Source organism: Thamnophis elegans, chromosome 1 (assembly GCF_009769535.1).
Source record: "Thamnophis elegans isolate rThaEle1 chromosome 1, rThaEle1.pri, whole genome shotgun sequence".
Taxonomy (NCBI): domain Eukaryota; kingdom Metazoa; phylum Chordata; class Lepidosauria; order Squamata; family Colubridae; genus Thamnophis; species Thamnophis elegans.
The window spans coordinates 111,317,717-111,334,187 of record NC_045541.1 but is presented as its reverse complement, the minus strand read 5'-3'; the positions used below and the strand labels follow the sequence as shown (position 1 = coordinate 111,334,187).

At 42.4% G+C, this 16,471-nt stretch overlaps 2 protein-coding genes across 4 annotated transcripts in view; one reads left to right on the top strand and one right to left on the bottom strand.

The window, feature by feature from the left end:
• ZFYVE26 (zinc finger FYVE-type containing 26) overlaps nt 1-259 on the bottom strand; it is a 48,757-nt gene extending 48,498 nt beyond the window's left edge. The window contains exon 1 of one of the 2 annotated variants that reach the window (XM_032227599.1): nt 163-259. The gene's annotated coding sequence lies outside the window, so the exon portion shown is untranslated. The remainder of the gene's footprint in view (nt 1-162) is intronic. The other variant, XM_032227580.1, reaches the window with a different exon arrangement.
• On the top strand, nt 54-14,034 carry LOC116515519 (galectin-related protein A-like). Of its 2 annotated transcripts, none has more exons than XM_032227640.1 (5): nt 54-132; nt 8,433-8,507; nt 9,699-9,787; nt 12,278-12,458; nt 13,320-14,034. In XM_032227640.1, the coding sequence occupies exons 2-5, from the start codon at nt 8,481-8,483 to the stop codon at nt 13,461-13,463; spliced, it is 441 nt and encodes a 146-aa protein (XP_032083531.1). In that variant the 5' UTR covers nt 54-132; nt 8,433-8,480; the 3' UTR covers nt 13,464-14,034. The 2 variants fall into 2 exon arrangements, with proteins under 2 accessions (XP_032083531.1, XP_032083524.1); XM_032227633.1 differs by lacking the exon at nt 54-132 and adding an exon at nt 311-471.
• Nucleotides 14,035-16,471: the final 2,437 nt, after the last annotated feature.

Genomic DNA, 16,471 nt, shown 5'->3' with positions numbered 1-16,471 from the left:
ATGGACGCGCCGTCTCTTTTGATGAGAGCAGCCCTTGCAAAACTTTCCCAGACATGAAAGTCGCTGCTTCGGTCTTGGAGTTTGATCTCTCACGGTCCCCTTGATCCCTCAAATCTCCGCCTTGTAAAAGAGGTAACTGCTCTCGCCTCCAGCCTGACTCACCTGGGAGAACCCCCCAAAATAGTTTTACTATTTTCTGCGCAAGCCCTCCTTCCCGATGCCATCGAGCTTGATGGCCGCAGCCATGTTGAACAGCGGGTCAGGTGATCTAACAGGCCAGTGACGTCACGGGCGGACTGGACGGGAGATACGCCATTGCTTCGTCGGGCAACGAGTCAGAGCAGGCGCCGTCATTCAAACGGGCAGGCAAAGCCGGCGCTCACGCTTTTCCTAGAGTTCTTCGTCGGCGTCTCCCGTCTTCCTACCTGTTCTGTCCTGTCCCGCGGAGGGTGCGAGTGCGGCTGCGCAAAGGTTCTTGGCTTTACAGTTATCCCGAGTTGCTCTGTACGAATCCTGGCCTTAGCGGCCGTGTCCGGCTTCCTACATCTGGGATCTCCCAACCCCGCGTATGGAGCAGACGCTGCTTCTTCCCTTCAGACTCTTATAGGAAAAGGCAGGAAAGCAGAGAAAGGATTTCTCTGAGTCCTGAAAGGTGGAGGCAAAGGCAGTGATTCCCCCTTCCCTGGTCTTTTCTATCCAACGTGTATGTTCCTGTGGGCACGCACAAGTCCATGAAATTTTGTTATAGTATACAAAACTGATTTGCTCCCCTCTTTAAATTTAAATTTCCTAGTCTGGTCTACGTCCCCGTGATTTCTTGGTAGTCTCCCATTCAACTACTAATCCAACTCAAGTTTAGTACTTTCCTCCAAGGCGAATTGGGGAGTGGAACCTGTGCTGTGAGGTCCTTCAATGAAAAAGAATTAGGAGTTACTTTGAGCAAGAGTCTCAACCGACATTTCCAAATGGCAGGTCCATTTTCTTTCCTAGTGAAAAAGCCCAACACTCTAGGACAGTGGTTCTCAACCTTTAGATTTAGATTTAGATTTTAATAGCATTTATAGGCCGCCCTTTTCCCTGAGGGGACTCAGGGCGGCTTACAATAACAAGGAAGGGGAGTGAAGACAAAACATAAAAAGAAATGTGCAATAACTGAAAAATACTAAAAACACAACATTCTCTCAGCATTCGGGAGGGGCGGAAGAGTTTATCCCCAGGCCTGACGGGCTAGCCAGATCTTGAGGGCTGTACGGAAGGCCTGGACTGTGGTCAGGGTACGAATCTCCACGGGGAGATTGTTCCATAGCGTCGGAGCAGCAACTGAGAAGGCTCTCCTCCGGGTAGTCGCCAGTCGGCACTGACTGGCGGATGGAATACGGAGGAGGCCCGCTCTATGCGATCTGATGGGACGCAGGGAGGTTATTGGCAGAAGGCGGTCTCTCAAATAGTCAGATCCACTACCATGGAGCGCTTTATGGGTGGTAAGTAAGACCTTGAATTGCACCCGGAGATCCACAGGCAGCCAGCGCAGCTCGCGGAGGATAGGTGTTATGTGGGCGAACCGAGGTGCGCCCACAATCACTCGCGCGGCCGCGTTCTGTACTAGCTGAAGTCTCCGGGTGCTCTTCAAGGGCAGCCCCATGTAGAGCACGTTGCAGTATTCCAGCTTAGAGATCACAAGGGCTCGAGTGACTGTCGTGAGAGCCTCCCGATTCAGGTAGGGCCGCAACTGGCGCACCAGGCGAACCTGGGCAAATGCCCCCCTGGTCACAGCCGATAGATGGTGATCAAAACTCAGCTGTGGATCCAGGAGGACTCCCAAGTTGCGGACCCTATCTGAGGGGTATAAATTTTGTCCCCCCAGCCTGATTGATGGTACGGTGGTCAAATTATTGGGAGGAAAACACAACAGCCACTCGGTCTTGTCTGGGTTGAGCACCAGTTTGTTTGCTCTCATCCAGTCTTTAACAGCTTCCAGACCCTGTTCCATCACGTCCACCGCTTCATTGAGTTGGCACGGGGCGGACAGATACAGTTGAGTATCGTCCGCATATTGGTGATACTTTATCCCGTGCCTCCGAATGATCTCGCCCAGCGGTTTCATGTATATGTTAAATAGGAGGGGGGACAAGACCGACCCCTGTGGCACCCCACATGTTAGGGGCCTCGGGGACGATCTCTGCCCACCCACCAACACCGACTGCGACCTGTCCGAGAGGTAGGAGGAGAACCACTGCAAAACAGTGCCGCCCACTCCCACCTCCCGCAGTCGTCGCAGAAGGATACCATGGTCGATGGTATCGAAAGCCGCTGAGAGGTCAAGGAGAACCAGGATGGACGCAAAGCCTCCATCCCTAGCTCTCCAGAGATCATCGGTCAATGCGACCAAAGCAGTTTCTGTGCTGTAACCTGGTCGGAAGCCGGACTGGAAGGGGTCAAGATAGTTTGCTTCCTCCAAGGTACGCTGAAGCTGGAGGGCCACCACTTTCTCAACAACCTTCCCCACATAGGGAAGGTTGGAGACTGGACGGTAGTTATTAAGAATAGCTGGATCCAGAGACGGTTTCTTCAGAAGGGGTCTCACCACCGCTGCCTTAAGCTCGGTGGGAAAATGCCCCTCCCGAAGAGATGCCACAGCAACCGCTTGGATCCAGCCTCGTGTCACCTCACTGCTGTTGGCAACCAGCCAGGAGGGACACGGGTCCAGTACACAAGTGGAGGTACTCACAGCTCGCATAGCCTTGTCCACATCCCCAGAGGCAACTTCCTGAAACTCAACCCAGAGATGGTTTGCCAAGTCTTTCCCCTGTGTCTCAGCTGGCTCTGCAAGAGTGGAGTCCAGGTCCGCTCGAAACCGGGCAACTTTGTCCGCCAAGAACTGAACATACTCCTCAGCCTTACCCTGTAAGGGGTCCCCCGTCTCCCTCCTATTTAGGAGGGAGCGGGTTATCCTAAACAGGGCGGCTGGGCGGGACTCGGCGGACGCTACCAAGGAGGCAATGTATGTTCTTTTTGCCGATCTTAGAGCGCGAGTATACTCCTTGGTGCATGCTGTTACAAGTGCCCGGTTCAATTCGGACCTGTCTAATCTCCACAGGTGCTCTAGGCGTCTCCTCCGGCGCTTTATCTCCCGGAGCTCCTCGGTGAACCAAGGAGGCCTCCGGGGGCCGCTGACCCGGAGGGGCCGTAGTGGCGCAATCCGGTTTAGAGACCCCGAAGCTGCCGAGTGCCAGGCAGCGACAAGGGTCTCAACCGAACTGTGGGCGAGAGTATCTGGAATAACCCCAAGCTCCGTCTGGAACCTAATGGGGTCCATCAGTCGCTTGGGGCGGAACCACCTGGTCGGTTCCTCCTCCCTACGGTGGGGGTTTGGCCTCCGGAAGTCTAGCCTCAGTAGGCAGTGGTCTGACCATGACAGGGGTATGATCTCATTACCCCTCAGACCAAGATCGTAACTCCACTGCTCCGAGAGGAATACGAGGTCGAGCGTGTGACCCGCTGAGTGGGTTGGGCCTCGAATTACCTGAGTCAAGCCCATGGCTGTCATGGAAGCCATGAACTCCTGCGCTCCGTCAGAGCGTTCACCGAGCGAAGGCAAGTTGAAATCCCCCAGAACTATAAGTCTAGGGAACTCAGCTGCCAGCTCGGCTACTGACTCGAGGAGCGAGGGGAGGGCTGCTGCAACGCAGTTGGGAGGCAGGTACGTAAGCAGCAGACCCACTTGACCCTTGAGGTCCAGCTTCACCAGCAGGGACTCACACCCGACAAGCTCCGGAGCAGGGATCCTACGAGGTACTAAAGACTCCCGGACTACAATAGCCACACCGCCACCCCTTCCCTGGGCTCTCGGCTGGTGTAGCACCTGAAATCCGGCTGGGCACATCTCTACGAGGGGGACTCCTCCCTCCGTGCCCAGCCATGTTTCAGTAATACATGCCAGGTCTGCGCCCTCATCAGTTATCAAGTCCCGGATGAGGGGGGCCTTATGAACCACAGACCTGGCATTTAGCGACAGCAGCCTGAGACCAGGGTCCTGATCACTCGCGCCATCTGACCTTGGAGTGGGACTCCTAGGGCCGGAAGGAGGGATCTCTGTAATATAGCGAACCCTCCTTCCCCAATGATGGCCTGCCCTAAAGTCCCCGCCGTATCTGCCTCTCCCTGTTATGACCGCAATGCTCCGACCCTCACCCGTGGATATAGCCCCCCCAACCACCCCAATGGCCCCCATATAACCCGCCAGGTCCTCCGAATCATTCATACTCAAACTCTCACACAAGCAGTCCTCACTAATAGAATAGAATTAAAACACAAATACAGCTAAATAAAGATAAAAGTGAGATCATTCATACAATCAGACAATCCCATGCACTCAACATACCAGTTAAAATTAGAAAATGATAGGGTTGCGCAGGTTCAAGATAGTATTAAGTTCGTAATAGTCCAACGTAATAGTCCACCCTCTCCTGAGGGGGGGAGGGGATCACACCCTAATGGGGGGCTCCACTCTTCTCCTTCTTCTATGCCCCAAAGAAAAGTCCACAGCCGGAAGGTCAAAGTTCGATGATATACAAGGTAGTCGTGTGTAATAAAGGGGAGGCAAAAATGCATGATGTTTATAAGCAAGAATTGTTCAATCTTATTCCCCTTAAAGTCCCAGTGAAAATCAGCGGACCACATAGGCGAAAGTCTCTTTCCTAGGGTTGTGTAATACCCATAGTCTGGTGGGCCAAGATCTAAAGCTGGCCCCAGCTGCTCAAGGCGAAGGGGGGGAAAGCGATGGTTTTCTTGATACCCAAACCTTGTCCCTACTGCTGCCATTATCTGTTGTTCCCAATATTCCTAATAACAAGGAATAATGATTCAGGCAGCTGCGATGGTAAATGGGACAAGGCTGGGGGGAGGGAGGGGCGTCCGGACCTTCTTCCTCCTCCTCAGATCGAAACGTCCTATTCAAGACTCCATCTTCTGTCCTCCGTTCAGTCCCCTAGCCAAGCAGGCAACGGCCCAGGGACCCTAGGAGCGGACAGGCAGCTGGCAGCAGTCAGCAAAATAAAACGGGAGGGGGATGTCCGGGGGGGGGGGGCTACGGGCTGGTAAACGCAGCCAATCACCCCAACCACAACTCCCGATAGTCCTTAACAGGTTAATCCTCGCCTTCAAGATGGTTAGATGGTAAAATAATTAATTAAACCCCCCAAGCTCTCCGTACAAATCCAAGTCTGTCCCGACCAGCAGGGGGGGGGGAGCGCCGAGAAGCCACAAAACGCTGAGTCATCAGCGCGGCGTCGCCTCCACGACGCCAAAAAGACGGCAAAAGGATGGCAAAAAGATGGCAAAAATCAATCAACTGAGCCCCCCCAAGCTCCCCGCACCACTCCAAGCCAGGAAAGGGAGGGAGCAGGAAGGGGGGGAGAGCCGAGAAGCTGCAAACGCCGAGAAGCTGCAAACGCCGAGATCAATATTCCCAATATTAAGACCCTTTAATACAGTTCCTCATGTTGTGGTGACCCCCAACCATAAAATTGGTGCCTTGGTTCCTAAGACCATCGAAAATATGTGTTTTCCGATGGTCTTAGGTGACCCCTTTGAAAGGGTCATTCGACCCCCAAAGGGGTCCGGACCCACAGGTTGAGAACCACTGCTCTCGGAACACTCCCAGAGTTCAAAACACCGTTTTATTTTAAACCAGTGGAATTTATACATAATTGATAATTCTACTCACTCACTCCCTCTCTCTCCCTCTCTCTCCCTCTCCCTCTCCCTCCCTCTCCCTCTCCCCCTCCCCCTCTCCCTCCCTCCCTCCCCCCTCTCTCTCCCTCTCTCTCTCCCTCTCTCTCTCTCTCTCTGTCTCTCTCTCCCTCTCCCTCTCTCTCTCTCTCTCACACACACCACACACCAGAGGTGGCATTCAGTAGGTTCTGACCAGTTCTGAGGAACCGGTAGCGGAAATTTTGAGTAGTTGAGAGAACCAGTAAATACCAACCCTGACTGGCTCTACCCCCATTATTATCTGCCTCCCGAGTCCCAGCTGATCGGGAGGGAATGGGGATTTTGCAATAACCTTTCCTTGCCCTACCCACCAAGCCATACCCACAGAACCAGTAGTAAAAATTTTTTAATACCACCACTGAGATAGATAGAGATGGGTGGATGGATTGATGGATGGATAGATAGATAGATTTTACATATAATTATATAATTATATTTGTGAAACAATAGGTTAGGAAATAAAAATTATTTGACAAATCTATCACTTCACAGATAATCCTGGTGTCAAAGAATGGACCATTTTATCAGAGAAAGGTTTCGTTCATGGTTGCTATCAAATCTGGCCAAGCAAGATGTAAAGCATTTGAAAGGAGAGCTATTTCATAAAGTTGGTTAGCACAAAAAAGTGCTAATGCCGCAGTTCTTTTGGGAAGGCTCCAGGGACTGCTTTTAAAGCACGTCATAGCTGTCAACACATGTATGTGCACGCCCAACTGCTTGAGATCATTGTCAATCCCAATGAAAATGATTGTCCATGTAAGCACAGCCAGCTATCTTTCCACATTATATCCTCTATAAACACCTTTTCCTCTTTTCGTATCATTGAGACTCGGATACTCAGTATAAGTGTCTCTGGAGATTCTCAGTCATCCAGGTTATGGTTGTCCCAAAGGTGCTTTTTTCAATAGGCAACTAGACTTCCTGATTTTTTTTTTCTTTGAAGATGTTTCTTCAAAGAAGAAGCCACCCAGAGTCCCTAGGGAGTGGGTGGCATACAAATTTTTATTAAAGTTGCAAAGTTGTAAAGTTTCACTTTTCATCCAAGAAACTTCTTCAGCTCTGACTGGATGGTGGGGAATGGAAAGATTTGTACTACTTGAAGACAGATAAGTCATTTGCATTCTTTTGGAGAGTAATCAAGGCCACCTGGAGGTTTATTTCTCATCAGGGTCACCCGAGTAGTGCAAATGGGTGTGGAGCCTTCTTGGAACTATTGAAAGGACTGTGTTATAGACTGGAAATAGATCCCTCTCTTCTGTTGAGAGAAGGCTACTCAATTTTGACATAGGTGGCCTCTTTGATTCCTCTTTCAAACCAGTGATCCTCTCTGTCCCAAATGTGGACTTTGCTGTCTTCAAAAGAGTGGCCTTTGTCTTTTAGAAGCAGATGGACTGCTGAATTTTGTCCTATACTGAGTTTAGTTTCACAGAATGTTCCTACCTTGCAACTTAAAGATGCTTGGGGGGGAAATGAAAGGAAAAGAAAGAGGGCATTTGCAGTGGGATGGGCAGTGGAGTGGGAAAGTAAGGGGAGTTTGCTTCTCCCAATCTGGGCAAAAATGGAAGCAGTGCCTACTGAGAGATTAAGGATTGAATGAAGCTTCTAGGGTTGAAGACTGAAAAATCAACATAAGATGATAAAAAAAACCCAGCAACTGCTGTCCAGCAGAGAACATTGTCCAGAAAAAATGGATGCACAGGGAAGGGGAATTGCCAGGCGCTGCAATGGATCTGAGGCTGTTAGATGAAGAGCAAAAAGAGTTGGAAGGGCTTAACACAGTTTGGGCCAGAAAAAAGGAATTTTGAACCAAAGCTGAAAATTCAGGTGCAGAGTCTACATGCAATAGGCTGAGTGTGGGAAGAGGAGGATGACATTACTTCCTCACACAGGAAGTGACCTCTACTGGCAATGGGTCAAACAGTATGTGCAGAATCTCCCCTAAGACCATTCAGTTTGCTCCAGGATTCTGTAATAGTTTAGTTTCCAAAACATTAACATTTCCAATTGTACATTCCATGAATATAATATCCGTTATTTATTTACCATTACATCGCATTGGTATTAAGCTTGTTCATCTTTCATCCATATGATTGCAATATCTGAAAATCAAGTTCATAAAGACATTGGAATTGTTGCTGGTTGATCACATATTTAATTATACTGTTTATTGTGTCCTGAAGAGAAGAGACCCTTTGTTGGAAACATGAATGTGTCTGAATGGAGACCACCAAAATCTTTCATTATGTGGCACAATATTCTCCAAGTATTGATTTATAGACGACATCATCTTCTCAGAGATTTTTTCTTGGATGGTGCTATGTTATGGTTAGAACCATGCAAAAACTACTTTTTAATTTTTTATATGTTCCCCCTTCCTGCCTTATCTGTAAGCCGCCCTGAGTCTCTCGAGAGTGGGCGGCATACAAATCCTAATAAACTAAACTAAACTAAACTAAACTTTTTGTTGATCCTTGGGAGAGAAGGCAAAGCATCTGAGCTTCCTTCTTACTATTCTGGTTGTGTTTTGAAGATACTGACTATTGTGACTCAGCTATATACAAGGGTGAGGTCTAGCTGGTGTTTTTCAAAGATTATGCTCTTCATGACATTCCCTCTTTATTCTTATCCTTTTTGTTTCTTATGTGAATGTATAAAAACAGGAACAAAAGTTTTTGGATCGTTTTTAAAGAACATAGCAAGCCAAAAAAATGACAGAAAATGACAAGTCCACAAATGTAAGTAAACAAAACAAGACCTACTTCTGAGTAACTTTGTTTAGAAGGGTAAAAGAAAAAGGTGTATTTTCTGTTTCATAAATTTGAAACTAACTAGAGAAAAACTATTGATGCCTTGCATTAATCATCTTTTGTTTTAAAATTGAAATTAATTAAAATTGCTTCTTGATATAACTATTTTATGGAAATGATTGGCAAAGTTAAGAATCAGAAATATTTGCATAGCCTGAAGTATTGTTCATTTGTGAGATTATTTAGGCTTCAGTATAGCCAGGGAAAACTACAAAATATGCACGGTTATCATAAACATTTAGAACTATAGATTTTGCAAAGAATTTAACTAAACGAGAGTTTCTAATGTGTGGGGGGATTAATGCCCAAAATGATTTTATATACAATATTTAAGTATGAATAATTTGCATTTGTATAGAGAGGGAGTGTATAGAATAGACATACATCCCTGTTCATTTGAAATACTTAGAAAGTATCTCTCCGTACTGTGTTCAGTGTTTTTCCATTGCTGAACAAGATCTGCAACGAAGTAATAAACAAGTTGAACAGAAAATGGAAAGGAAATAGTAATCTTGATTTACCAAAGCTGTGGAATATAATTAGTCTGAAATGAAATTCTGTGTATAAACTGTAGTATCACAGAAATTGCTCCAGGGGCCTAGATCATCTAAGTTGCACTATATTCCAGCAAACCACCTAAAAAATATAAGGGTTCTAATGGTGTGATGAATAACACAGTGTTGAGTTTATTCAAAGTAGACTTCAATGAAATCCATTTCACAGAACTGAGCTGTCTTTCCATTTTCTTCTTTATTGCTGCAAATTTTCAGAAAGGCATTTACAGATAGGAGAATAAAATCATTGCATAGATAGGTTTGTAGCTTAATGATGAACATGATTGTAATTGTTGCCTAGTTTTCCATGTCATTATGTACTATAGAATTCTAGAGTTGGACACCAAATTCAACCCAATGCCCCATGCAGGAATCTAAATTCAAGCCTTCCTTGTGGGATGGTTTTTTAGCCTCTCCTTGAATAAGTCTAGCAAAAGAGAGCTTAACATTTTTGTGGGTAATTAGAGCTATTATCGAAACGCTCAGAATCTTAGTAATTTTTTAATATTATAAATGTCATCTTTAACCACATATTTAGAATGTTTTTTTTTTAAACCGCATTCAGGTAGAGAAGTATGTTGGTGAAATTAAGGGTGGACTGAGACCAACTATGAAAATCACTATCATGGGAATGATATATCCTAAGCCCAAAAGGTAAGTATGTGACCTGGTATTCGAGCTGCAGTTAAATTGCCAAAACACATTATTTGAAAGACAAGACTGGCTGCTGGATTCTCTGATAAAAAGATTCTTTCCTTCTCTCTGAGAATATAAAAAGAATTGTGGAAGAAAAATACATTTCTTATTACTGAGCAAGGCATTTTATTTCCAACAATACTTTTTTGTAATGTAACTTCCAAATTGAGGCCAATGGGGGAAAATGGGGGGAAAGATGCATTCTGAATTGTAAATATTGCATTGAATAGAAGATTGGATTAGATCAGAGGTATCAAAATTTTAAGAGACAATGTGGTCATTTGGGAAAGGTATCCAGGGTGCCATCAAATACATGTATAAATGAATTTTGTGTGTACAAGTTTTCCCCCCTTTGGTTTTTCTCATTTTCTGAATTCTTCTGTCTTGTTCACTTTTCATCAAGAAAATACATTTTCATTCATCACTCATTCCGTAATTTAATATATATATATATATATATATATATATATATATATATATTTATGTAAATTTATATCCTTCTCAAATTCATGGCTCTTGGTGGCTCTCAACAGTTAAAATACCACAAAAATGTATAACAATTAAAAACAACACACACATAATCAGCAGCCAATGTACAAACAGAACAACCCACAATAAATCAACACAACCATTCCATGGGCTCTGCCACACATCTGGATCCCTGAGTTTGGTGACAAAATCTGTCTTAAGTACTTATAAAAGAACAGCACATTCATTTTATCATCTTTTGCTTGAATTGGAAGAACATTTTTTTAAAAATGACATTCCATGGGTAAATAAACTGAACAATGGAAGAATTCCTTTGTCACCCACACCTTTTCTGTCCATGGCAACTGTTAATGTAATTGCCAGCACCTATTTTTTCTTCATTTGCTCTAAACTCTATTTTTATTTCCTTCCTCAAACAATTTACATATCACTGAGACTCCGGATGCATCTGAAACATTCTTCGATTTAAAATCTATCTGTATTTGTACAACTTAAGGCAGTATACATAATGCTCTCTCCTATTTTTCCTACAACAGCCTGTAAAGTGAGTTGGGCTAAAAGTGTTATGAGCCCAAAGCTGGTTTCTGTGCCAAAGGAAGGGCTAGAAAACACAGTCTCCTGGTTTCTTGTCCAATGCCTTAATTCTACACAAACTAGAAAAATAGTTTTATATACGGTAGTATTTTTATATTAAAATACATTATAATAATGTATTTTACTAATACATTTTAAGCTTAGGATGCTGTGGATTTTGTTGGTTTTTCTACACCCAGACAAACAACATCATTAGTATTACTAAATCTAGCTGGCAAGAATCCAGCTCCATACCAGACAGCAGCAATGATTTAAAGCAGTGGTTCTCAACCTGTGATCCATGAATGCTTGGGGACTGCAAAGGCTTCAAGAAATATTATGATTTAAAACTTGAGTAAAGTCTTAGTTGGTTTGTGCCCATGGTCGATGGCCACAAAAGATATTTAAAGGCGGTCTGTGGTGAAGAAAAGGTTGAGAACTACTGATTTAAAGCATTTGAGAAAGCTTTACTGTCTTCTAGTGATTACCTGGATTTCTGCGGCCAAAGTCTGCTAGCCCACAAATACATGTTTTCAAATGACATACTTCTGGTGGGTGTAACAGGTTCAATTGATTTTTTTTAACCAAAAGGGGGTTATTTTCTGCTTCTATTACACCAAGAGTCAGATTTATATCATACTACACAAAATGATGTCACCATCCCACGTCTTTTATACTGTTCAATTTGAATTGTGCAAATTGTAATCTGTCTGATTGATAGAATCACATGGATAATCCAAACAATGTTGCAAATAAATATGTAAGGAGCTCTCTATTGTTGCCTTCCTCTTTATTTTCCAATTTCTTGTTTGTTTGTTTTTTTCAATTATTTTTTTCCAACTATTTTCTTTTCATACTCACCCACAAGTTAAGAGGAGTAAAACTAACTGAATAGATTTGTTTACTATTGCTCAGAGATTTTGATTTGGAAGCATCTATGCAAGACTTCGTTGTTTAATTGTAATCATTTTTTGGCTATGAGTTTCATTCACTTTTAGTATTATATTAACAAGGCTGAGTTAGGAGAAATATAATTGCTTTTTTATGGCTGGTAGAGTACATCATATTTGCTACTTATTGTAGAAATAAATGACTATGTACACATGGTTGGAAAACGTTTGGGGTGGAATTTCGTAATTTAGTGGTTGGGAAGATGCTGCTTCTTTTATAGATTCTTTATATTTGAGGGGTTATTTTATTCTATGGCAATTATAGTGTTTTATTGTACAGATTGTTTTTAACATTTGGTACATCCCTTACAGCCTAGTGATAATGGGTGGCATGTAATATTATGAAGGAGAAAGAGAAAGAATAGCTCTTTATAAAACATGCTGTCATTTTGCATTGCTAAAATCTGTAGTTATTTAATGCATTACTTTCTTGTAGTTTTTCAGTGACTTTGCTTTGTGACTCCAAGGATGATCACACAACCAGGGATATTGGATTATTACTTGTAGTCAGCTTTAGTGAGAAATCTATTGTCCGGAATTCACAAATTGCTGGGAAATGGGGCAAGGAGGAAAAGACAATCCCCTACTTTCCATTTACAGCAGATGACTCATTTAAGGTAATATCTTTCTCTCCCTCCCTCTCTCTCTCTTGGATTTGAAGTATTGTACATTCTAATAAGTTTATGCCTGGCAATCTGTTGTCCAATTCTTGAGCGGTTGCTGTGGCCTAGAGTGCAAGACGCTTGCCTCCCACTCGAAAAAGAGGCAGCGATAGATGTTTATGAGGCATAAGGAGAAAATATCTGTTGTGAACTCCACATCGGTGTCAGGAAGAGCATCTGGCCAGAAGATGCTCAGCTCCATTCAGTTGCCCTGACTCCATCCCAAATAATGTAAAAAGGGGGGAAAAACTATGTTACCTAATTCCCATTAACTGACAATCCTCCAAATCTTCAACAGCAACATTCTCCAGCTCTTCAAATCTTTTGACATTTCACTCTGCAAGAATTCTAAAATCTATAAACAAGGTCAAAAATATTGACAAAAAAGTATGGTTCCAAGCTGCAGTTACAACATACTTACAAGTTATGTTGTAAGTCACTCAGAATTATTGGATATGTGATGGGTAGCAACTAAATTTTAAAACAAACAAAACAGAAGTTGCCTACCATGCTTTAACCTGGAGTGACTGAATTTGTGACCACATTCATACAAAACATAGCCTTCTGTTTTACTTTCTACAGGAGCAAGAAGATAAACTAAACCAATAGTTTCCAGCCTGTTGTTTGTGGTAACTGGTAGTCTTTAAGAGTACTTGGTGATGGGTGCATTTGTACATGTAGCCCAAATCTTATATCTTAGGAGTTCACTGAAGATTGGAATTTTAGTGTTCTTGCTTGAAGTATTAGACACTTTACCTGCGAGATGTGTGCATGCCAACTTTCCAACAATTTCTTTAGCCTGTTGTTCATTTTCAGATGGAACTTTTATGTGAACATCAGCAGATTCGAATCCTGCTTGACGGACGTCAGTTGTGTAGTTTCAATCACCGTGTGCAGCCTGTGCAAAGGATGACTGGTTTGCAAATCTCAGGAGACCTCAAACTTACCAAGGTGGCTTGAAAAAAATAATAAATCCAAAATGCCCTTCTTCAATGTTGAGCTACCAACACTCAGCAGGTGTTAGGCAAAATGACCAACTGCAAAAGATCCTAGGAGTTTTAACCCAAAGCCTGAAGGGTCACACCTTCTCCATCTCTGTAATAAATAATCCCCTATCATTACAGCTGTTATTACGGCAATAGATGATTTTTCAATTTCTTCTTTCTTTTTTTTTTGCCTTTATGTGTGCATCTGGAAATGTTATGTTTTCTTACAATTCTACCCCCTCCTGCCAAAAGAATTTAAATGTTTTTTTTTAATTTAGTTCAGAATTCTGGGAGTCTTGCAGGTCTATTCTGTTACATCTGGTTGAAAGCTTTGGGATGAGAGAACTGCAGGTGCACAGAGATTTTATATTAATTTCTAAGAGGAAGACAACTATATGCAAAAGATGTTTTCAGCATATATTTTTTTAACATTGTGAAGTAAGCTACACTATGTTCATTGGAGCTTGTTTCCAGGGAAATTGTATGCTATGTTGAAAAAAATGAAAATAAAATAATTGTGTGTAACTATCTCTATTTTATTTAAATAAAAACAATATTTTTGTGTTGCACTGAACTTCATCTCACTTTTCTCTCCAATTACGTTCAGGGCATTCTCTTAGCAAAAACAAACAACAACAATATTTGATTTGAAGAGTAGATTCCAGTGCTGAATCAAGCTTGTGCTACAAAAATCAAACATTTTTATGTTATTGATGGTTACTGTGAAAATCATTTTATACACAATTGTCAAATGAGAGCATCTTTTCCTAAAAGTCCAGGCTCCTATTATGTTAACTGGGATGTTTTCTCCCAACATTGTCTACACATGGTTTTCTACACAAAATTTCTCAGCCCTGCCTATCTTACAGGGTTGTTACTAAGGGGATTGGGGGGGGGGGGAACCATGGGTGTTGCCTCAAGCTCCTGCACAAAAGTCAGAATATAAATTACATAAAAAATAAACAAGCAAGCATTTAGACATTATAAAAATGCAACTTTCATCTTGTGAAGATAATTAGCCAAACAATAAGATAAAATTGGCACTCTTATAATTTTAATGAAATAAATAAAATAATGACTGTATAAATCTGAGGTCTGAATCCAACTAAAAAACAGTTAAATTAAGTCAAATAGCAATGCTGTGGATAACTTTAGGGATATGCTAGAATAAATTTACTACATAACTTCAAGGATCTGAACATCCAGAAAATAATTATTTTGAAATTTTAGGGGTATGTGTTGACATCAGTATTTGAAAACACAGTCAGTCCTAAATGCTCAGTCAAAAGTTTTTTCTGTTAATGTTCCCTTTAAAGTTGTTTCCAATGAAGCAAAACAGAGTCTTTTCTAGGGTGGTTAGCAAATCTGCAAGTGGACCACAGATATTCATACAATTTTATATAGGCCCGTCAGGCCTGGGGACAAAGATAGCCGCCCCTCCCGAATGATGAATGAATGTTGCTTATTATTTTTTACTATATGTGTCTACGTCATTGTTTGTATTCCCCTTCCTGATTTTTATGTGAGCCGCCCTGAGTCCCCTCAGGGAAAAGGGCGGCCTACAAATGTTAATAAACATTCAAACATTCATTCAGAGTAACATATGTAAGAGACTTTTTGGAACCTATAACTACACACTTAAAAAAACCATCAGAAAGAAAAAAAATACAGATGCAAACAGAAACCATGTTCACATAGTACATTAGAATATACTGAATAGTAGACCTAAAAGCTTCCTAACACTGTAATACTTTTTATTAAATATAATTGCCAATGGATATTCAGAGTTGTTTTGGAATTAAGAGAAAAGGAATTTTGTTTGAGATGTAGCACTTTCCCAGAGAATTCTATATTCAGGAACATTAGACTCAGCTTTGAGGTATACTTATCCAGCTTTTTAAACCTAGTAGCACCGCTCAAAATGCTTTCACTTAGTGGGATCTCAGAGTCCTCAAATGATTACTTTTTAAAAAGAAATTTTAGGAAGCTAAGGAATACGAGAGTAAAAAAATGGTTTATTTTTTAAATAAAAATATGAACATCTAAATCACCACTCAGTGTTTACACTCATGCAGGATTATATACAATGAATGGAGGTGGAATTGGAAGGGGGGGGCATGGCAGCATCTGGAGTCCTCCATCACAGTGTTAATGGTAAAAATATAAGTGATCTTTCTAACACCAATTCTAGGTAAGTTTATGCTCAGATTATAAATACAAATTATATCTTAAAACATTTTTCCTCTCTTACTCCCACCCTATGAGAACAGCAGCCAGTTGACCGTTCAGCACATGAGGCTTCTCATATTGCCCCCCCTCCATGTATTTTATAGAAATGTCCCTTTTCCAAGGAACTCAATGTAGTACCCGGATAGCTGTTCAGTTCCATCTCTCATTACAGGAATCCTGTAGGGCAGGTCTGACTGACAACATAATTGATTTAAAGTCATGCTGGGTCTGGTTATGAGGCAAGCAGCAAACTTTGTTCTCTCAGGAAATCTAGAGCACTATGAGTTAGAATTCCATGACAATATTAATATGATGAGTTTGCTCCTGTCTTCAAAATGTAAATGCTAAGCTTTCTTATATCACAGAAACATTCTTGGTCTCCACCTTCCCGAATAATGCTGTCATTCTTGAAGCTTCCCACAAGTTAAATAGGAGGGAAGAGGCGCTGCAAGTATAGAGACATACAAAGACATACAGTAGATAATTAAGGAATTTGCATGAAATCATTTTGAAAGAGCCAGATTTGGTCCCAGGATGCTGGATTTGTTAGTTTCTCCTCAGCAGCCAATTTAGCTCTATTTCAGAGTTCTGGGTAGTATATTCCAAACTGCAGACTAGTGCCAAGCAATCAACATGCATATTGCAGAATTTATGGAACTTCTGATGAAGTGGATGTGCGTCCTTGCCTCAGAGAAAAAGCCTAAATATAGTAGATCTGTCAGGTACTAACTTCATGCCAGGCTAAAAGAACTT